At 40.4% G+C, this 22,747-nt stretch overlaps 1 protein-coding gene across 2 annotated transcripts; it reads right to left on the bottom strand.

Moving 5' to 3' along the window:
- Window positions 1-2,109: 2,109 nt before the first annotated feature.
- Window positions 2,110-21,356, bottom strand: tasor2 (transcription activation suppressor family member 2). 2 transcript variants are annotated; one of them, XM_068723019.1, is made up of 22 exons: window positions 20,929-21,356; window positions 20,472-20,620; window positions 20,122-20,217; window positions 19,951-20,023; window positions 18,171-18,262; window positions 17,897-18,034; window positions 17,630-17,763; window positions 17,523-17,539; window positions 17,182-17,281; window positions 16,973-17,067; window positions 16,737-16,843; window positions 16,278-16,350; window positions 16,072-16,143; window positions 13,796-15,955; window positions 12,651-13,404; window positions 12,002-12,455; window positions 5,735-9,871; window positions 4,448-4,570; window positions 3,642-3,795; window positions 3,444-3,549; window positions 2,983-3,164; window positions 2,110-2,791 (listed from the first exon to the last, which is right to left on the bottom strand). In XM_068723019.1, exons 1-22 carry the CDS (start codon window positions 20,960-20,962, stop codon window positions 2,694-2,696), a joined length of 9,348 nt encoding a protein of 3,115 aa, XP_068579120.1. In that variant the 5' UTR covers window positions 20,963-21,356; the 3' UTR covers window positions 2,110-2,693. The 2 variants fall into 2 exon arrangements, with proteins under 2 accessions (XP_068579120.1, XP_068579122.1); XM_068723021.1 differs by having other exon boundaries at window positions 12,651-12,966.
- Between the last annotated feature and the right edge of the window lie 1,391 nt (window positions 21,357-22,747).

The raw sequence follows: 22,747 nt of genomic DNA, 5'->3' as shown, positions 1-22,747 counted from the left end.
GATAGACCCATCCCCGAAATCCAGATTGCACATGCGCACAAATCGGCGAATCCCTACACAGCTCTGCTGTGTTCGAGCGGTTCATCAACCGCTGAAGATGCGCAGCAACTCCGTTTTGACGACGTAGTAGCGTTAGTTCAAATATATATCTAGTTAATATGTAACACAGACTGCGGCAGTTAGTTGGGCCTGTTAGATGTTTATTGTAGTCGTGTCTAAGAGTGATTGGGAATCGTTTTAAATCGTGTTTTTAACGTACAGAACACACCGATGACTACTTATGGTTTCCGCCTCACATCCGCTGTGTCACTCCACTAAAGTGGAGAAAATGCCGTCAACGGTTCCTGTTTCAGACTGACTAACTTTATTTATGTGGCGGCAATTAAGTTGAAACTATTTAGTGGAACTCGTATTGAGTGATGGAAGTTGTGTAATTTAGTTTCTCTTAATCAAAACATACGATCTATTTTTTAATAAAATCTTTGAATAAAAACGGCGAGAGAGTGGGTCCAATTTCATTTCCTGTTGTGTTCTAGAACATCAAGTAGGAAGGGATTTGGTAAATTATTGAGTTTCTTATGTTTTTAATGATTTTAAAAGACGACTTAACTGTGGTTTGAATGGTAGTTAACCTGCCAATTGCAGGGTTCCTTGTAGAAGTTGAGTAGAGGAACATTCAGTGTGTAAAAAATATAATTTGGGGAAATATGACCAATACCAAAAGAAGGAACTCTTTCTCATTTGTTTGAAATAACATCCCAAATCTTACTATTTTGGGTCAGTTTTAACTGTTTTATTTGGTTGCAATGTTAGGATAAATACTGATCATCCGTTTGATCCACTTTAGTGTTCATTTTGACCAATTTGCATCCACTGCGTATTTGTTTTAATGTTGCCTGTTATGGTGTGTATTGTTATTATGGTTATTACATTAAATTCTTAATTATGAGATCAGTCGTGTGTGTGTGAGTGAGTGAGTGTGCAGCTCTGTGTCTGTCCACATTTCATTTTGCATACTGCTTTACCAAACTGCCCAATGTTTTGGGTGGTCATTTATGGCTTCATGCTCAAGGACCTCTCGTGGTTTGAAGTGACTCAAACTTCCTCAAAACACCTTTTATTGCATGCTTGATACTGCTGACTCCTCCTTAATTACTCTTCACATAGCTGTGCACTGTTCACACATAAGGAACCCTCGCCTGCGTCTATCACATTTCCAAAAAATATTTGCAGCAAATTTCAAGTGTTTTTTAGATAACCTGACTACAAATTGGGAATTTAAGCGGCTACCGTCTCTTATGAAAATATATTAAAACGTAATAAAGTGACGCATTAACAGCTTTTAAACTGGCTGAAAATCTCACAAGACTGACAGCTGGTCTAAAGGCACCCAGATGCAATGCATTGTGGGGCAGTTGTGTATGCGAGTATACATCCGGGCATTTCTCATGTACACAAAACCCACATACAGTGTGAACGCATAACATACTCAATTTTACGTCATACTTGGTAAGAATAGTATGTTAGAATGCATTGTTGAGCACAACCACAGAAGGGGAAAACAGTTTGCTCACTTTAATTGTTTTTGGAGGGTGTGTATGGACGGTATGCACCAGCACAGAACCACTGCATAGGTTACAATGACAGCGTATCTGTTGTGCGGGACATGCGAGTGAAAAACATGTCTGATACACTTGCAGTCTACTCTTAGACAGTTGAGGGTGATTCTATCAAACGTTACAGCAACGGTGGTTGCAGACACACCCTGCAGAGACCTACACTCAACGGATTGCACCTTCCTACTTTTATCAGTTGTACTTTATCTTTCCGATCCCATCTGCTGATCCAATTTTTATGGAATTGGTTATAGCATTATGACCTTTAAGGTTTACAACCTTCTGTATGTCGTCGTGCTGCTGCTGTCTTGTCCAGAAAACTCCTGTCGAAGAGATTTGTATTCTAGGTGAGGCCCTCTTCTGGTTAAAGTTCTTGTTTATGAGTGTATTTATTTACCTACACACAAATCTTAAAGGCAGTTAATTTGCTCTTACGTCTGTGGGTAGTCAGGTGATTTGTTGTGTGTGGGTGATTTTTATTAAAGCAAAACAATTAAAGAAACATCTTTATTCTCAGTCAAATTGCTTTGTAGGGAGTCACAAATATAAACTTACCAAATATCTTGGTGATAATGTTAAACTGTTGTGTACCTTATCAACATTGTAGTTGAGGATAACTGTCAGCTACCTGTGCAGTATTATACTTAAATATATACATTATACACCATTTGAAAACAGCCTAATTTAGCTTTGTTGTCAAACTGCACTTAAAACAAACACTAATGATTGTGCTGCAAATGTAAGAAGTCAAGAAGTCAAGATTGTAAAGAACACAAAATATAACGGTTCAAAAAACGATTTACAATAAAAAATATATTACAAAATAACTACAGTATATACAGTACAACTGCCTGTATATTGGCATTGTTGTCACTCTAACCGTTAACTGAATGATAACTTAGTGGACAAATGAAATAAAAGAACATGTCAAATTTTAAATCAATAATTATTGCTCCATACAATGTAGTATGTTTGAAATCACCATAAAATGGTAGGTTGAAGGTTTCTCCTCACATCCAGCAGGTTTTTTATTGTTGCGTTTCTGCACAGTTTGTGTGTTATCTGACTTTTTCCAGGTCAGGCTGTAAATGTTTCGCTTGGAGAACTCGTGAGGAAAGATTGGAAAGTCATCGTCAAAATTCCATTCTTTCCAAATGCGCTGTCTGTTGTTGTATCTGTAAGAATAAGAAAAACATGTCAATACTTATCTTTAACTGTATTTAAGAGGGTCAATGCATATTAATTGACAAGCAAATGAGTCCATCATGTAAATGGGGCCAAGACACCTTCAAAATAAAACCACAATATCATGAGACTCAATGACTGTAAAAGGTACAGTTAATGAATTTGGGCATTAGTGTCTCACCGGTAATAAAAATAGGGTAACGGGCCGATATATTCTGGACCTGCAAACGGACCAAACATGTGAGATAGTCGGGCAGGTCTCTCGACATGAGGTCACACTCATGGTAAGGCAAGACCTCCAATATTCCAGCTTCTTGGCAAAAGTTTAGGAAGAGCTTCTTGTCTTTTGCCTCTTTACTTAACCTGGATGTGAGAAGAGACACAATGTTCAGACAGGCAACATTTTAACAGATGAAGTGCAGAATCAGCATCAGTCTTTCATAAAATGATGGCAAACACAAAATATAAGGACAATCTGTGAAAGAGATATGAATTCAAACATATAAGAGAACATATGGAAAAACACTGTTGTTGATGCCAAGAGGCCAGTCAGTAAAAAAAGACCTACAACACCTGTAACCTGTTATATAGGGAAGTGAGAAACAAGTTTTTTGTGGTTACTTTTCCAAAGTTAACCCCTACCTCGCATTTTCCTTCAGCCGACGGCTGTCTCTGTAGTGCATCATCCATTTCCACCTCCCCATTCTGCTACGCTCTTGCAAGATTTCTGTCATTTTTTTCATGTTGCCTTAAAATTCATAGAACATTTATATCATGAGATTGACTGGCTGCTTAAATGACAAAATCTTAAAGTTGGTCTTCAGTAAAAAGTGCACATACAAAGGCTGAGGGGCTCCAGTGCTGCGCTGTCGAACATTATGAAGCCGCCCCTCGTGAAGAGCTCCTGATGGGTGAGGTTCACAACATCATCTGGTTCGTCGATTCCGGCAAACTGCACACCTGGTGACGTCTTCAGCTTGACCAAATGTGGGACCTGAGACAGCAGAAAGCAGTCAATTGATAACTTTTATAAAAAATAACTATTTCATCATATTTGCTCAAAGTATCACCGTATCCCGATAGAAGTAGTACATGAGACAGATTATCTGGCTCCTCTGCCGCCCACTAGTGCTCAACATGGTGTTTGCGGGATTCCACCGCGTCAGAAGAAAAAAACGCAGTGTTGATCAATATGAATTAAGGTTATTTTACTGTATTGCCTGTGTTTCGCCTCAAATGTTTTCAGAAAGATATTTTAGCGTAGTCTTTAGCACTAAAATGAGAGTTTGCTCTGGCCGCTGGGCAGGGCTTGGGCTCGACTGTTTAAATATGATGGCCGGGTCATAAACTTTCTCCTTCTACAGCGAAACGGTACAAAAATGTTTCTGAAAACATTGGAGGCCATATATGGGCGATGCAGTAACAGAATCTTGATTCATATTTGATCAGCGCTGCCTGGTTTGACTTTTTAAAATCAGAATTCACAGCAGCTAACTGAGCCATGACCGCTGCGTTAAGAGACTCCTCGGCTCTGATTGGTTATTTTCCTTCGGGGGCGAAGGAATCTTCCGATTGCCATTAGAAGCACGCAAAGGAGCCAGATTTTTTGTTCCTGTCATGATTTTTTTCACCAGCTGATCAATTACCTCACAAATGTGCTCTGCAATGTCTTCATTCCTGAGGATGATGAGCAGAGATGAAGAGCTATCCTCATCGAGGAAGAACTGGGATGGCTGTACGGCAGTGTGGCCCTCTGCCTCTAGCTGTGCCTTTTGGAATATCAAGAAGAAATTTCCAAAATTTTAAAAGCCATTTACCATAAGCAAGTCTTACACTGCTTTAACATTAAAATGAATCCTGTCTTGCTTTAAAAATATTTTTTGATTACATATGCGTAAACGACAATAACTGGTAAAATAAATGTAGTGATAAAAACAGTCGAATATGAAGAAAAAAAGGCAGCTGACTACCTGAATGCACCAAATGATAGGAGTCTAGGATAGGAGATTAGGGCACAGTGCCATGGACATAATGCACAAAAATATATGTTCAAACTAATCGAACACGTGTTTTTTAAAAAAGAACAGTCAGACATTTTTGGATAATAACTCCTTTAAAACCCTTATGGGGATAGTATTTAATGATACTCCTCTCAAAATGTATCTTCCTGTTATGGCAGGCTTGAAAGAGAGCAGTGAAATGTTTGTAGATGCTCCGTAATGAAGTTCAGAGGCTGTGATCAGTTTGGATTCAAAGCAGTTATGACGGATTTGTATCAGACCTAAATATGGCTGAAGGCACTTTTTTGGAAAAAAAGTTTTGGGGTAAATATCAAAAATGCTTCTTTTCATCTCAGTGTTGGTGTCTGTGTTTGATGGACGGCCACTGGCAGACAAAGAGCAAAAGAAAAAGTGAACTGAAAGTTTAGGCATCCAAAAGTGTAAATGTTAACCTTATTTAATGTTTATTAATATGTCTTTATCTTCACTAAATGTGTGACAGTACTTTTGTAAGTGTAGCATTGGGTTGGCCACAGAGTAAGCTAGGACACAAGAAAGTATAGTTCTGGGGTAGTGTGTGAGGACTAATTTAGAAGCAGTATATTAAGCCACATTTTGAGGAACTGTGGGAACATACTGATCATACAGATGAACAGCAGAGAAATCACTTCTTCTTCAGAGGTAGACTTAAAAGTTTGAATGGACATTTCCACTGTGTGAACTTCCATCCAAGCTGACCACAACCTCTGATCTCCATTGAGGAGCAAACAAACGTGTGCTGGCACCTTCTATACAGAAGTCAAACATTGTCAACAACTACATTTTAGGTGGCATATCACTTTAGCTAGTTCAAAAATGCAAGTTGTAAATATCCTTGAAGAAACATAGTCAATAGAAATACTGCATTGGAAGTGTGTTGAAAAGTCGTCTTACCTTGGTTTCCTCAAAGAAGGCATCATCTGACGTCACTAATATGTAGAATCTGTACTTTGTTTTACAGGACTTCTTCACAACTGAATTCAGATTACTGCGAAAACTTTTATCCAGCTCTCTCTTCATTTGATCACAGAAGTCAAAATGGTTGCCTGGTTCAGTCTTTGGGTAACCTCTATCCATTCTGAAGTGCTTAGGTCTAGATGGGACCTTTTGGACAGCACAAACATCTTTCATCCTTGCCTTGTACAGCCTGGTACACTCTGAAGTCACACCAGAAACTCCGGCATGTTCCATTGGGTTCCCTGCTCCTTGAGAAATGTTTTGAAGACGCAAAGTCTTTTCCTCGTCTGTGGAATCTGCTAGGTCTTTCCTCTCAGACATGTCTACCTTGATTTTCTGCCCAACAACCAACGGTGCATCCAAATGTGTGGTCAAGTGATCCACTGAATCGTCCTGCTCCTCCAAACTGCAGAAGTGCACAATCAAAGGACTGGTGCAGGGCAAATTCAGTTTGTCATGCGTCTCCTGTTGGCTGATGGGTCCCCTCTTACTCCTCTTCATGAGATGTTTCATTTTTTCTGAGAAGATAAGGCACTCCTGCTCCATCGACGCCGCGGTAAGGTCATCTTGTATGCACCTCTGAGAAACCTGCTCCAGAAAAGAAGAAGATCTCTTCCGGGGGTTGTTATAGACCGTACAAGTGAGTGAGCTTTGAGGTCCCAGGGAAAGATCGCTGTAATCTGCAAGTGACGTTGATGCATCAGAGCAGTCTTTCTGAGTCATCTGAATGCTCATTTTAGTCGTTTGCTCAACTTTCTCAACTGAACCTTGGTTTCCATCAGGCTTAGAGGAACTTCTTGCAGATTCGAAAGACTGCACAGGGAGGGGTGAGGGCATCTTGTTGAATTTTGAAATGTCTTGTGGCTTACTGTCACCAACATTTGATAACCAACTGCTCTTTGAAGAAAGCTCACTGGCTATTTGCTTGTCAACATTTACTCCTTCAGAAGTTCTCTTGAGACTTTCTGTGTTTTTCCCCGAGAGCATGGTAGCGGGTATGGTGTATGTAACTTTGAGGTTTTCAATCTGTTTATCTTTGGAGAAATGAGACATTACCGCGTTTTCAATTTGTCTGTCTTTAGAGATGTAATCCCCTGGACTTTCATCACTCTTAGATGGTTTCACTGCCATGATAGGACGCTGACTGTATGAACGTGGTTCATGACTTAAATTGGTCTGTGATGTTGTTGTATGTACACCCTGTTCAACATTTGGGTTAATAGCTTGCAAACTCTCAGTAGAGGGAACAGATCTGTAGGGTTGACAATAATCTTGCTCTGGGGAGGTTTCCTGTATGTTATCTGTTCTTTCAAAATAGTGTTGATGAACTGATGAGTCAGTTTTCTGTAGCTGCAACTTAACACCAAGTACTTCCTCTAATTTAATTTTGAACGGTGATATAAGAAAGTGACCTGCTGATTCTGCCTTCAGTTCTTGTGAGGTAGAGGCTGGCACCACAACTGGTGCTGTGTTGCTCATTTTCTTGTCCTTAGAGTCAAATGAGGTATGGCTGGAGGCAAAGCAAGTGGTGATGTTCTTGCTTCTGGGGTTAGCGGTTTGATCAAGAGTGCGTTTCATATCAGCTGTTTCAATCTGGCTGGATTTGTCACCGAGGCTTGATTTGGAGAGAAACTTGTCTATACTTTGTAGAACTCTTAGAGTTCTTAGTTCAACATCAGGATGACGATCATGGTGAGGGTTGGCTTCACAGTTAACTGTAGACCTGCGAGTCATCTCATCTTTAATGGATGTAGAGCTTCTGCTAAGAAGTTTCGGAGTCATGTTTTTGGAGGTTTCACTACCACTAAAGGCAGAAACACTAGTACTTCTAGGGCCAGAGGAAGTTAAGTACTCGTATGGTTTCTCATCCATAGTAGGGGTGGAGCATCGGTCGTCAGACTCACCTCCCAGATGGTTTGTATCACTTGCATCAATAAGTGATATTTTGCCAGCAGACAGTTCTGCCTTCTGAGTGTCCATTTGAGATGCACTGCATACTTCTGTGGGTAGGACCGTTTCAGGGTATGTAGTTTCACTGATGAATGGTATTTCTTCCTGGCCTTGAACAACTTCTTCAACCTTGCCTTGTGAGTGTGAATCATGTGGTCGTAGTTTAACCTCCCCAGAGGTGTCTATTCCAATAAATGGAATTACAACCTCATTATGGATCTTTTCCAGTGCCTCATTTGTTTTGTCGATCTGTTTGAGATCTGTTTCTTTAGTCCGTTCCACTTCAGCTTCACACTGAGGGGAATGAGTCTGATGAGAAAATAGTTCTTTTTCAGTTGTGTTATCAACTCCCTGCGTTCCCTTAATTGCTTTGGTATCCAAATCTTCATGATCATCACTACCCCGATTGAAATTTGCCATTACTTTGTTTTGGCTTCCTGTTTCAACACTGTCATTTGTCTGGGGAATAGGCCCATCTTTGCACTTGTTGTCATCAGACAAGTGTAATGCTGGTTTCTGATAATGTACCTTACTTGTCAAACAAATGTCATTTTCTGAACTTTTCTCAACTGCAGGTTCATCAGAAAAAGGATCCATTTCTGATGGAGCATGAGTACACCTTTCTGAAATGGCATGTTCATCTGTCAACACACTGCTATTTGCACACAGCTGCAAATCATGGCAGGGATCTTCTTTGTTGTCAGCTTGAGGTGGTTGCTCATCCAATGGTGGTTCTGGATTACTCTCTGTGATGCAATCTGTCTTTACAGGGTCTGGGCCATAACATATCATAGGTACTGGTTGATCACTTAATTCACTGTCAGTGTCCATAGGTGAAATCCAACCATCTTTCTCATCAAGTCCGTCTTCTTTTCCAATGTGATCTTCATCTTCCATCTCTTTACCTTCGTGCACTGAACAACAATCCACATCTTCATTCACATTTTCAGCCTTGCCTGGTGAAACTGCTCTCGGCTCTTCTGTAGGTAACTGCTTCTCATTTTCCAAACCATTTCCATTGCACACTATACCCAATTCTTCATTTGTAAGAATCACTTTTGGAGAAGGTTCTATGCCTTCTTGGTCTGGCTTTTCTTTCACTTCCCAGTTTTCCCCATCTTTGGATTCAGTTTCATCATGCTCAACTGTATGAAGCACATCACCCGCTTCTGTGTTGGAGTCTACCTCTTTGTCGGTCACAGATTTGGATGAATCCCTTCCATGTTTTTGAACTGATGACACTGCTTTCGGCTCCTCTGTTGGTAACTGCTTCTCATTTTCCAAAACATTTCCATTGCACGCTATACCCAAATCTTCATTTGTTAGATCCTCATTTGTAAGAATCACTTTTGGAGAAGGTTCTATGCCTTCTTGGTCTGGCTTTTCTTTCACTTTCCAGTTTTCCCCATCTTTGGATTCAGTTTTATCATGCTCAACTGTGTGAAGCACATCACCCGCTTCTCTGTTGGAGTCTACCTCCTCGCCTGTCACAGATTTGGATGAATCCCTTCCATGTTTTTGGACTGATGAAACTGCTTTTGGCTCCTCTGTAGGTAACTGCTTCTCATTTTCCAAACCCTTTCCATTACACACTATACCCAATTCGTCATTTGTTGGATCCTCATTTGCATGACTCCCTTTTGGAGAAGGTTCTACATTGCCTTCTTGGTCTGGCTTTTCTTTCACTTTCCAGCTTTCCCCATTTTTGGATTCAGTTTCATCATGCTCCACTGTATGAAGCACATCACCCGCTTCTCTGTTGGAGTCTACCTCTTCGTCTGTCACAGATTTGGATGAATCCCTTCCATGTTTTTGGACTGAACTCATCTCTGTAGCTTCTGAATTTTCTATTCCATTCTTTACATCCGTCTTCTTATTGTTGCATCCATGTAACACAGGGCTAGTTCCTGAAGCCGTTTGATGGTTTTCTGGCTGAACAGATACCCTTTCCATTTCTTCTCGTACAGAAATGATTGTTCCATCATCTTTGCAAGATGGTACATTGGTGTGCTCCAGACTCCCAGCTTTTTGCAATGGGGTACAAGTCCTCTTATTTTCATCGGCACTTCTGGCATCATTCATCTCATTAATGATCTCTCTGGAGTGCACCATCTTTTTGGAACGCTGGAAGCATAAAAATAAAACAGAATAAGAATTATTTCGAGTACAAATATCTTTGGTTCACTGAAAACCGTGTTTCGCTTGCTTTTTTAAGGTTTCAACAATGAATACTGTCAATCACAATTAGAAAGGTAACCACACATGCTTTATATTAATTTAAATATTAAAGGTATACTTCACCATTAAATTGATAATTTGATATACAAATGAGTTTAGTGTGAAGAAGTCCATTAAAGAAGATAGTTGCTGCCTGCCATGCGGGTGCATCAGTCATAAACACACACAAAATTCCCTGATTTCTGTCCACTCATCCAGTTTATGCCCACCAATCACACAGAGCCCTAATACAATAAATACGATGTACAAAGGCATCCCCTGTCAGTTGGTTAAATCCTTGTAGCAATCATACAGTTCAGCAGCAGCATGGTATGCAGTCCATATGGTGAATGTGTGCATCACCAGAGTGCGGCACAAGACGGACATGTTAAGACACTGCTACTGCAAACCATTGGGTGCTGTAGAAGGTGGGATGGACACCCATTACACTGCCCATTAGGGAAGGTTAAAGGAAGATGTGATTGGCCATCTCTGAAGCTCACCCTTACATCAACTGCAGATAATCTACCAGGAGTATGCATTGATGATTGAGGGGTTTGCATGGGAGCTGTGTTGTCAGGGACAATAGTTCTTGGTAGGCTCTCCCATTGCCAATTGATCCATGTCTATAGGCCAGAAAAGGAGTGGTATGAACCACCTTATGAGAAGGCCAAATCAGAACATAATCACCTTATCCGGAATATGGAAAATGGGGCTGCTTCTTGAAGCCAAGCCTCGTAGGGAAGTTTACAGGATTGCCTGTCTGCTGGGCCTTTGCCAGCCTGAGCCCAAAACAAGGCAAGTCCTTTTCTGTTCAGGGGTCACCAACCACAAGGAAAGGAATGGTCTAGAACATTGGTTAGTTGGGCAGCAGGCAAAGGTGAAGGCCTTGTCTAGTTGATCACTAACCACTGAAACCAGCAATCAGTATGTAGAATTTCACCTTTTGTGAACTATACACGGTTGGGAACATTTCTCAGCTCCTGGATAGAAGCTGGACTCTCCTTGTCTGGAGTTGTCCAGGGTGCTGGCCTTGTGGATGTGAGGATACTCACACATCCTGGTTGTATGCTGATGTGTTGGAGTATCCCCGTAGAATAAAAGGATAGCCCCCCTTTTTGTTTGTTCTTAGTGCCAAATAGCATTCCATAGTGTTTATATCAGATGGTGGTACAGTAGAACCTGGTAGACTGACAGAATAAACCTAAAAAAGGAGTGGTGAATTGAACTCTGGATGTCTGTCAGGGTCTCAAGATTTTTCAGCATCCCAAGGGACATGAGGTCTGAGAGAGCCCTGTTCAAAGTCTCCATTACAGAGACAACTGTTAAGAGCTATGGCCAAAAAGTCTGAGCGGATTTGCAGAGGGAGCTTGTGACTGCCATTCAGATGCCATAGCACTATGCCAGAAAAACTGTGGATTTTCCAATCCATCTGACCCTAATATCTTCAATAGTTTTATATTGATAGTCCCTAAATTATGTTGTTGATTGTATGTTTATTACTGCATGGTGTTGGAGAAAAATAACTTTTAGAATGATCTGTTCTTATTGTTTAACATACAAGGCTCCATGAAGTCTGGGGCTCCTGTGTGAATTCTCTTCACACTTGTTATCCTCAGATGTTCCACGTTTAGCAGTCACTGTGACCTTCTGTAGGGGGCAATTGTATATCTTACTCGACGTCAAGATGACGTTTGCTTGTGCGGAAGGGGCGAGTTCAAGACATGCCACGTAGCTTTATGCAAATTATTCTGTGCAAACGCACTTGTATGTTATCCGAAGTATAAATATCAGAGACTCAGAGACAGACCTCTGAGCAGCCTTGATACATGACTTGTGTTTAAACTCTGTCTCCTTCTTGCAAGAATAAATGTCCTTTGATAATTACTTTTACAATGGCTTCGAGTGAATTTCTCCAACACATGGCAAGCAAACAAATCTGATAATTGAATTGATCTATATTGTAAATACCATCTGAAAATCATGACAAAAACAAATGCATAATAGTTTGTCTTTAATTTAACATTAGAACCCAACCTGTTTTGCGATTGCCTCCTGTGGTCCCAAGGATGACTCGAGTGTGTTTAATGTTTCACTTGCTTCTTTCCGATCAATGGACACAGAAGTCTCTTTTCTGTTGACTTGTGGATCTGGACTGACAATCTCTGCATTGGAGTTTCTCAGCGACAAGTCCAAAATCCCTGATCCTTGGTCCAACATAGAGTCATCTTTGTTGCTGAAGTCCAAATCTTTTGAAATCAAAGTGCCTGTAATACTCGGGAAAGGAGCAAATGTATTGGCCTTGAGCTCAGACTGAGCTGTAGCTGATACCATTCCACTGGACACCTCCAAAGAATCACTCTCTTCTGAACATGGGTATGAGTCAACATGAAAGAACCTGTCTGTTGACCGGCTGTAGAACAGACCAATCCACATGTGGACAATGAGCCGCACTTCTTCATTGGTGTCTTGCAGGGAGAAATCCCATGGGCTATCGAAGATGTGAAATGCACAAAAATTAGCTCTTTCAGTTGAATCACATCTGAACTAAAAGTCAACTTTACCAAATATTTCCCATTTTTGTCAACTAGATACAAACCTATAGCACTAAAATGTGAAGTCTAAAGATACATTTTTTACTATTATGTTATATTTCTTGTATAAATAAGGAATACAATATACATACCCATGTAAGGCTCGAACGATGGTTCTATCCTTTGAGTCATTTGTAAACTTGCTGTCTAGATTAAAGTCATAGTCTTCTTTCCATTGCTTTGTGACTTGGATAGAGCCATCCTTGTTAACAAAGGTGCGGGAGTGTCTGAACTTTCTTCTTCGTACCATGTGTTTTTTCAGGTATTCTGGAGTCCTGTGGTTTTGTTCACTACTGTCTTCCTGGCCAACAGAGGGGTGTAGTGTTTTAATTCCATTGCCATACATTGTCTGGTGATGGCGCAGCAGTCTGGTAGAACCACTTAAAGGGGATACCGGGAAAGGTGTACCTGGCAAACCCAACAGTAGAGAGGAAGACGGGGGCAATGAGTAAGCATGTTCTTTAGATACCAAACCAACCCATTCACTGCTTTCCACAAGAGGGTTTGGTGAAGTAGACTCAAGAGGCTGCATGGATCTAGCAGCAGGCTGTCTAAGCAGAGAATGAAGAACTGACTCTTGCTCAGCACTGGTAAGATCTTTCGAAAGGTCACAGTTCTTCAAACTTGTCTCAGTTTTTCTCTCAAGTGCTGGGTCAGGTTGTGGTGGAACCTGGTCATTACTGGCACTGAGTGCCAAGTCAGCAAGTAAGCTCAAAGCATCTGTAGATGAGCAAGCACTGTTAATTTTTTCCTTAACAGTCTTCCTGACAGAATTATCCCTAGTACACTCTTTGAATTTGAGTTTTTCACTGGCATAACAAGCTGGGGTTTGAAAATGCAACCACCCTGTGAAGACAAAACAGAGAGAAAAGAGTAACAGAATGAAAAAGTAGCACATTGAAAGCATTTGAAATATACTAATATATTACTATTAGAAAACCTGTCACCAACGTGTAAACTACGTCAGTTTCAAACAAAGGGATTGGTTTAAAAAGCCAACAACACCACATTTGGGGGCAGATGCAAAAGATAGACAACATGCAGCACAAGCAAGAGAAGAGCAAAATCAATTGAGGAACCAGCAAAGACGTAGTAAAGCGCAGCGATAGCATGCTGAGGACAGATGCAGAGGTGACAGATCCAAGAAGGGTGTCAGTTAGTTTTGATGTCATGCTCAATACTGAGATGTTACAAATCATGCAAAAGAATCATGCAGAATTTAATAAATATGACTTACATTTCTTTTTAACATATTCTGTAGAGATGCCTTGATGCTTTTTGAGCGTTTTAATCCTTCCCCTTCGCGCAAAGATTGGTGAAGGCCTGTGTAGGATTTGAGGTTGTTTGCCTAAAATGCTTTGCTCTTGTTGAGTATCCTGACCATCAGTTTTCTGTATCTTATCTGCCGGCTCTTTAGGGGTCAGACCTAATGCATATGCAAAAATAGGGTCAACTGACAGCATCTTTGAAACTTCCTTGACACACACATTGGTGTCCTGGACACTCATAATTGCATAATTACTCTTCAGGTTCCCAGAGTGTGAGTCAACTTTGCCCTTCTTCAAACAGGGCTCCGTGCATTGGGTAGTATCTGCCGTTGTTTTCTCTGACACAAGGAGATCAGTTTTTCTCTTTCCTCGTAGAAGAACTGATTTTAATTTACTCAACAGAAATTCACCCTTTTTGGCAATCTTTCCTGGGGAGAGGGTATCAGCGCGTTTTCCTTCAACTGCTTCTGAGAGAGGAGTTGCTGTTCCATCAGTCTTTGAAAAATCCTCAATACTCTCTGAATTCAAAGCCAATGAACTACTGCCATCACCTGCCGGTTCTAAAATACTGTGTTCAGGATTAACATCACTGACAACATGTTGAAGATGGTTCCCTCCATCCTTGGATGTTGTGGCCTCTGTTTCGCCCACTGTTGTCTCTGGAGTAGGACTGGACTCTTGAACCATTTTGTCCGAGTCATGAGCCTTCACAGAGGTATCCACCAACATTTTCTCAGAACACTGTTCATCTTTTGTCGATTGAAATTTCTCCTTTAAAGACTTAATCTGATCAGCAAAATCTACAGAGCCATGAGGAACCAAGATCCTTCCACATTCGCTGATGACAGGCTTTAAGTCCCAGCGCTCCGTTTTCTTTCTCAGAGGACTAGCTTCAAAGTCCATAAAAATGGTGCTTTCCAAGCTCTGTTGTCCAGGCTCTGTTTTTTTCTCCTCTGGTACTGCTAATCCTACAGAAGCAGAGCCCACCTTTTCAGTTTTTGATGATAGTTGTCTAAATTTGCACTTTCGCATTTGTACTTTCCTCCGATCACTATTTGAAGGATGACTTAACTGTGGGTGGCCTGATGAGTCCTTTGCCTGGTATTCCTTCTGACTCAAGTTGCCATCCTCCACTGGTACTTTTAAACTGTGAGTTTTAATGCAAGCTTTAGATACCTTTTTCCGAATTTTGTAATGTCCCCTGCGTAGTTTCCTCCGTTTTGTTTTTGTCAGATTTTTGGCCTCAGGGCAGTCCAAAACCTTTTTGGTTGTAACACTCTCATCATTCAGAGAGTTCACTCCTTCTGTTTGCAATTTGGCTGTTGAAAAACCAGAAAGCTGAAAGTCATTACGCTTTGTGCCCGACACGGTACTAATTATACTTAAACCCTCATCAGTGACAGTTTGCTCTGCCGAAGTGATGCTGACAATCAGCTCTGCAGGAAGGTCATCTGATGTAGAAGGAGTCAGGTGATTTTTTGCCCCCATGTCATCAGCTTTGATTAGCACACTCAGACTAGATTTGCCCGTGTCTTTGGTGTCATCTCCAGCTTGCACATCATCTGGTACAACATTTTGAGGCACAGTTTTTAAGTCAACTTGTGATTCCACGTCCCAAGTGTCCACAGGTGTTTCACTGTTTACAGGAGATCTCTGGCCTGTCAACTGGTCTTCTGACTCTATGCCAACAGACTTGGTTGGTGGCCCTTCAGGAGATGACAGACAGATGTAGACATCATCATCAAGGTCTTCCATTCTCTCCTCTTGTCCAGCCGCCAGGATTTCTGAAGCCTTGGACAGTGGCAGTTGAAAAGAGTCTGGTTTGCTCAGGTATGACCTGAAGCTCTGCCATGCCCGGTTAGTCCACTCCGGAGATGAGTAGAGGTGCTTGTGGGCATCTGGTACATCATACTGATCAGGAAAGAAGCTAACTTCCCTCGTGGGACTTGATGCCAACCCAGGATTTATCAGTGCTGCATAAGTCTGCATATGCTGCGCCAAGACTTCACAGAGCTCTTCACTTGGGTCAATAGGTGTTTTCTCAACTTCCCCCTCTGCATAACTTAGCACCGGTAGAACATGCAGGATTTCAGATGACATGGCATGCTTTTTTGCTCGAAATTTAGTGTCTGTGAAAAAAAAAAAAAAAAAATCAAGAAAATGTTACTGTTAAAAATGCTTTGTATTCATAAAATATCAACATATCAAATGAAAACATCCACTGTTAAACATATGCTGTAATCACCTCTCTGTATGACTTGTGAGTTTGGAAACACAAACATGCCTTGCAGGACATCAGTCACACTGGACCCAGTATCTGAAGAAAACAAAACAAAGATACTGTGTGCGGCTGATCTGAAGTTGAATCATGGTTGTTAAAAATGATAGAAATCAACAGGTTTTGTTGTGAGATTGACAGCATAGTGCTCTGTCATCCTTTTCATATCTTACCATCATATGTGAGGAAATGGGTGGAATGCAACAGGATAAGAAAACCACCATCATTCAGCTGAATAGTGAGAGCCTGTGCGTGAATTAACATGTTTGTCAGGTACAGTTTTTGGATGTTGGATAGCAAGTCAAATTCAAGAAAAACATTATAATGTAGCACAATCAACAGAGAAAATGATGAACAATTTTAAAAATCAACTCATAGTTTGCCATTCTTTGATAAAAACACCAATCATTTGCTCATAACAATTGTACAAATGTTAGGGTTTGTCTTGTTTTCTGCATTTCATATCAGTTTAAATGGAATACTTTAAGTTACTCACTGTTAGTCAAATCGCATAAAACAGCACTTTGGGCTCTAATTCACTGGGATGCATATTTGTGACTATTTATTTAACATTTTATGGAATGACTGAATAAGCCCTGCAATCTCTAGCAGGATTATGAACAGAAACTCACAAGATCTTTCTCCTTGATCTCCTGCAGAAGAAGAGAAAGTGAGTGGGTTTCTTCCACCTCAGAGGAAACCAACTCACACAGACTGCAGTACAAGCCATCCAGAAAGACTAAAAAAAAGCATAAGAAGAAGCCAAATTCATTAATGAAATGTCAAAGAATTGCGATGAGACATTCCTTGAAGATGTAACTCCGGTGTAGTATGGCTGATTTTTTTCAACTATTTTCTAACAGCACACCTTCACCGGAAAAGCAGGTTTCAAAGACGGCCCTTGGCAGCAGCTGTCGCAGATTGAACATGGAAATTGCTCGGTCTATTTTAACCACTGGTGGCCTTAAATGGAAAAACAAGACAAAGCACAGACAGGTTAGGATATAAAATCTAAATTATAGAAGACATTAAAGAATAAAAAGCATGTGCAGTTTCTTTGTGCACATCTTAACTTACAGTACTGCAGGGATCAAGGCCCCTGCTGTAGATCGCAGCCCAACATCATAGAACTGTGGGCCTATTTGAAGCTGACCCCTCCACGGAAAGTATTGACAAACTGGGAGCAAAGAAAACATGAAATAAAACATTTAAAAAATATATATATATATATATAACATTCCTTTGTCAGTCAATGGATATTGGTACAATAATATTGTATTAGAATATTGCTATGTATTTGTGTCAATGACATTTTTTAGACAGTAGCTATATATGAGTTGCTTATTGTGCCGAACTACTGTTTGACAGCAATAAGTATGGAGAAACACTAGGTTTGCCATTAATTACATGCTACTTACAGAGTTTTTTCTCCTCACTGAAAAGAGAAATCAGGAAACAATTAATCAACGTGACTGAACTATTTTCAATTCGTATGAAATGGAATTTGAGTTGCTGGAGTGAGTACCCGTTCTCCTGTGCTGCTTCAAGTGTTGCTTTGGTGTCCGTATATGAAAATGACACAACGGCAATAGGACAGGCAGCGCTGGGTGATTCATTTGTCACATTGCTTCCATCATCTAGCAGCTCATACATGTAATACTGCGAGGACAAAACAATACATTTCGCTTATCATCATGCATTTAGGTACTCAATATTGTGCTCACAAAGATGTGTCAACACAAAGTATTTTCACTGCATGTTTTTCCATCACCCACTACATGCTTCTGCCTACCTGACTTCTCTCAAAGGCAAGAAAAGAGCTGGTTTTGGGAGATACTGAGGGCAGCTGTTCGGACACATGGCAGTCAAACCCCACGGTGGGCGCAGTGAAGTTCTGGGTGTAGTTCTCCAAAACATTTTTAACTCTACCCTGTTGGTAACAACAAAGGACAATGATGTTGTTCATAAATTGTTTTCTATGAGTTTTCTATGAATTTCTATGAATTGTTTCTATGAATTTTCTATGAATTTCTATGAATTGTTTCACAATTAAATTTTTTCAATACCTTTGACAGCCTGATGATGGCAATGTATCCAGACTTCCCATGATACCAGCGATTAAGATCCAGACAGTCAGAGTACATTGATATGTAAACACCTGAGTAAACACAGAAAACTTTCACTTAAAAATAAATACAGGAGTGGTCACACAATAGATCGTTTTCCAGGGCATCATAAAAAAACCCTGTAATAATTAACTCAGTTAGTGCCTTTCCAACCAACTGCCACTCTGAGAGAAGCAAGGCCACACCCTGAAAGACAAATGTGTCACGGCTGTCAAGGACACACCATACCATTACCAGCCATCTGAACCTCACCCACTGCAGCTAAAGGTGAACTCAAAACAAGGTCACATTAAGCTCTTTGTACAGTTTTGAATAGGCCATAATACATACGTTTCTCTACGCTCACCAACAAGAGATTTTAAGATAAAAAAAAAAAGAAAGTCCAAAAGGAGTGAAAAGTTTTGATACAAATTTTTACTCAGAATAAAGCTCTTAATTCTTAGTTTCTACACAGCAAATCAACACACTTTATTGGTTCCAATAAGAGAAAGTGTGATCTCCCAGCAGCAGACCGTACCTCTAATGGTCACCCGATGATAGGATTTTAATATAGTGGTGAGGATTTCAATATAATACATACGAGTGAGCAAAGATAAGAAACTTAACAGGTCGCATTCAGGTAAATTCTCTCAGGTTGCAAATCTGAAATGTCGACGAGTGAACAAAGAGTCAAACATAAAAGCTGGTTTGGCAGGTTTGGTGTGTCTGTTATACGCCCCCGCCAGCAGTGTGCTGCTGACAGAGTGAAGAAAGTTGCGACATAATAAAAAGAAAAAAAAAAGACTGTATAACCTTTCAAAATGTCTGTTTCAGCCATTAGGCAATGCAGTCGTAACGTTTAAAGATAAATGCGTCCGTTATGTGACAGTATTTGAGGAAGTCTGTCATAGCAGCATTGCAATGTGCACAGGAACTTAAACAGAGTACAGGCAAGAACAGACAGGGATGTGAAGCACAACCCAACTTAACCTCGTGCAACGCTGCTACATTCAACAACATGTGACACAGTGGAGCTCTCGGTCTCATGCACAGTTTCATACCAACATTTACAGAAAAACAAGGACTTTGGCCAATGATTACACCTCAGAATGTCCACACTTATTACAGTGTTTGGAGGGATAATAGATTTAAAATGTGAAGTTATAAAAGCAAAACATCATTAGGAATTCGTGTCACAGTTAAATGAGATCCATGTTACAAGGAAACAGCTACTGGGAAACAGAAAACAAACGCTGCATTCGTCGTCTTTCTATTTCAACACAATTCATATCCTGTGGACCAACGTTTAGTTTCTGTTTCACAGCAGAAATTCTTCCACTTTCATTTGTATACATTCATGCAGCTTTTTAAATTGCTTTCACTTTCAAAGGCAGGAGTGAACCAGACTCTCAACATGGACCTCTCCTTAGCTCCATTTACGTTCCAGACACTTTGGACCAGCTGCATGCATAAACAAAGGTAATAACTTTAAATTAACACTTCAAATAAACGTCTTATTGTAATTCTTTCTGTTTTCATCAAGTGACTAGTAAGTAAATGCATGTTATATTTTAGAACAGTTGTTGTTTCCAAGTGTTTACTTGGATGTTTTCTGCGTAGTAATATGACCTGTAGGCTGGTCGTGGTGGAGCTCTCTGTACAGACATGTCGCTGTGACCTCACTACTGGTTGACACAGTGGCCGTGTGAGAGGAGGAAAAACATAAATCAACATTATTTACCTTTCGAGGGATCTCCCAGAGTTGTACATGTGCTGTTTCCAGTGGGCACACCAGTTTCACTCAGTGCATTTGCCTTCAAACAAATACAAATATAAAATCGATGTGAGCATAACGACTGGGATGTGTTTGAGCATGACTTTTCTCAGGTGTGCCAGCGTTTCGGTGTTTTACCTGGTTGATATCTTCAAACAGCAAAAAGCCGTAAGATTCCTTCAGATCCTCCTCTGAATAACCTACTTCTCGTCTCTTTTCACGGAAAGCATTGTACTGGTGTGAAAGAAGAAAGAAGTTTGAAAGCTGGAAAACGTCATTTACATGACATGTTTGAGGTTCCCCTCGTGGCATTTAAGAGCAGTTTTTTTTTAACATAAAAAGGATTTGATATATAAATGAAGAGATTCATGAATCAAATGTGAATATTTACAAAAAAACCTGTTCCACTAATGATTAAACATATTTCAGGTTAACCATTACACATGGCTTAATGTTTGATGACGGTCTAAAAAAAGATTTGGACTGACCTTCTCTTCCAGTGCTGGGTTTTTTACCAGCACAGCGGACTTATACCTGAAAGACCGTCTCGACTCCTCATACAAGTACGCAGTTTTAAGTGGGGCCAAAATACTGTTTAGAAAGACGTCAGACCGTTCTGAGACAGGTACTAAAACACCTAGAAGTGGACAAAAAAAAAAATACAATCGTTAGCATAACATGCGAGCGACACGAGCGAAATTACAGCAAATTGTTCTTCAAAAGGAAAAAGTTTCAGAGGGCTGGGACTTTTTGTACTGAGACACGACACCGTATCCACGCGTCCTTTCTGTAGTCTTATCACACGAGAACAGGAGGTGGATATCTCACAAATACTTCAAATTCGATCCACATTTCTTGTTAATCCTGAAGCTACGTTACACGAGGAGGAGAGGAGGAAAAAAAGAGCAGAGGAAAAAAAGAGCAGAAGAAAAAGAAGCTCGTCACCTTTACTCGAGGCACCACCATTCCCACTTTCCATTGCTGAATACTTATGACATCTGTCGTTCTCGCTTTGCCCTTCGATGAAAACAGTTGTTCTTAAACATTACAATAGAAACGTGAAGTCCCGTGTAGTCCTGTGTCCGGGAGAACCTCTCAAAGTAACTTGAGCTTTCGCCGCAGTTTCAACTGACATATTAATGCGACAACCAGGAAGTTACAGAAAATAAGCACCCGTCCGAACACGTAGGAGGAAAAACGTCCGCTTAAAACCGCTCATATCGGGGAATAAATCATCTTTAGTTATGACAGAGCATCCATCTTCATACAGGGGGGATCAGCGCGTGTATAGTCCGTTTCGAAATAGAAACAGAAACCTATCGAGGAGAAACCTCCATCTTGAAAGTCTACACCAAACTGGTCGTGTTGGTGGAGCTAGTCTGCGCCTGCGGTTCTCTTCTCCTCTGTCTCTCTCTGTGTGTGTGTGTGTGTGTGTGTGTGTGTGTGTGTGTGTGTGTGTGTGTTGTCCTCTATCCAGTGAATAATTAATGATTGCTAGCTATAAACGAACCGACATTGAAAATAAAAAAACGCGTTTACGTTACTCGTTACGTTAACAGCCCGCGGTAGTGTAAGGTTATAATGTGGATTATATAATAAATACAGAGTATGTACATTGTTTTTACTTGTAACTCTAGAGCTTGAGAAGGAAGTTGGGATCAACTGTTAACACTCACATTGAGGCAGCACCAAACTTTTAGTTTATATGAATTTATTTAGCGATATAATAATTTAAGTATTTGTGAAAAGAAACCATGAGCCAACAGAGTTTGGATTAAAGACCATTCTGCCTCTGTTTGTTAACAAGAGCTCACTAACTTGGTATGAGGTTAATGTCCGGTGACCTGATGTCCCAAATATCTATAAAACACCAAAATGTCCCAGTTTTCACCACGATTAAAATTATAATAATGCTATATTTGTTTCAGCGCTTGCATAGATGTTTATCATGTTCTGCTAGTTCGCAATATACAATAGTACACCTACACAAGTGTGGATGAAGAATGTGCAGTTATGGATCCCTGTTTGAAAATATGGTCACCATAAGTTAATGCCCTTTAAAACACCATTAAACAATGTTTTTTTTTATGTTGACCTTAAATCAGTGTGTAATATGAAATGGTTTACTATCCTCAAACCAAGTCAAAACCAGGTAGCCCCCTAATTATTAATCTCTTTGCAGCTTTACATAATGTATACACGGTTTTAGTCCCTTTAGTCCACTGTGGTGTATGGTTGAGTCTCGTGGCTCTCATCTCAAACTGAGAGGTTGTAGTCTCTGTGACGTCTCCTATGGGTGTCTGAGGAGCCTTGTGAAGCTCAAAGTAGGTGGCTCCTGTCATCAGAGTAGACGGCTAATGGCGAGCGACCTGAGACGGCACCCAACAGTCACTCAAAGCGGACACGCCCTTATTTATCTAACTTTAAGTCTTAATATAATTTACATGGATGAGTTAAATAAAAGTTTACCCCCCATTCATTTGCATTGAATGAGGATAATAGCTATAGAGAGCCAAACTGTTTTTTTGTGGCTGTAAACAGGTTTATTTCTGCTTCTATATAAAAGAATTTACAATGACCCCAAAGAGTCATGTTGGGAATTGTTTTTCTGAACTGCTTTTGTGTTGCCTCTCAATGTTTTCTCATTTCTCCCAATTTCCATTCCCCTGAACCCATAGGAGCATTTAGTGTGTTGGTACAGTCCACTCTGGGACTCTGGGATCAATGCCGCAGAAAGACAATACTATAACCTTAACAACAGCCT

This window comes from Cebidichthys violaceus, unplaced genomic scaffold (genome assembly GCF_023349555.1).
Source record: "Cebidichthys violaceus isolate CVI_PGR_0920_01 unplaced genomic scaffold, fCebVio1.0.p SCAF_3, whole genome shotgun sequence".
In the NCBI taxonomy this organism is placed as follows: Eukaryota; Metazoa; Chordata; class Actinopteri; order Perciformes; family Stichaeidae; genus Cebidichthys; species Cebidichthys violaceus.
Note: the sequence above shows the minus strand (reverse complement) of the source record. Positions and strands in the feature narration are given on the sequence as shown.

Excerpts from the sequence above, each read along its gene's own strand:
- tasor2 (XM_068723019.1), bottom strand. The coding sequence starts at position 20,962 with ATGGAAAGTGGGAATGGTGGTGCCTCGAGTAAAG. Across the intron at positions 3,796-4,447 it reads TTGCAGAGCACATTTGTGAG|GTCCCACATTTGGTCAAGCT; the intron begins GTAATTGATCAG and ends CTGCTGTCTCAG. Across the intron at positions 3,165-3,443 it reads CGGCTGAAGGAAAATGCGAG|GTTAAGTAAAGAGGCAAAAG; the intron begins GTAGGGGTTAAC and ends TCTCACATCCAG.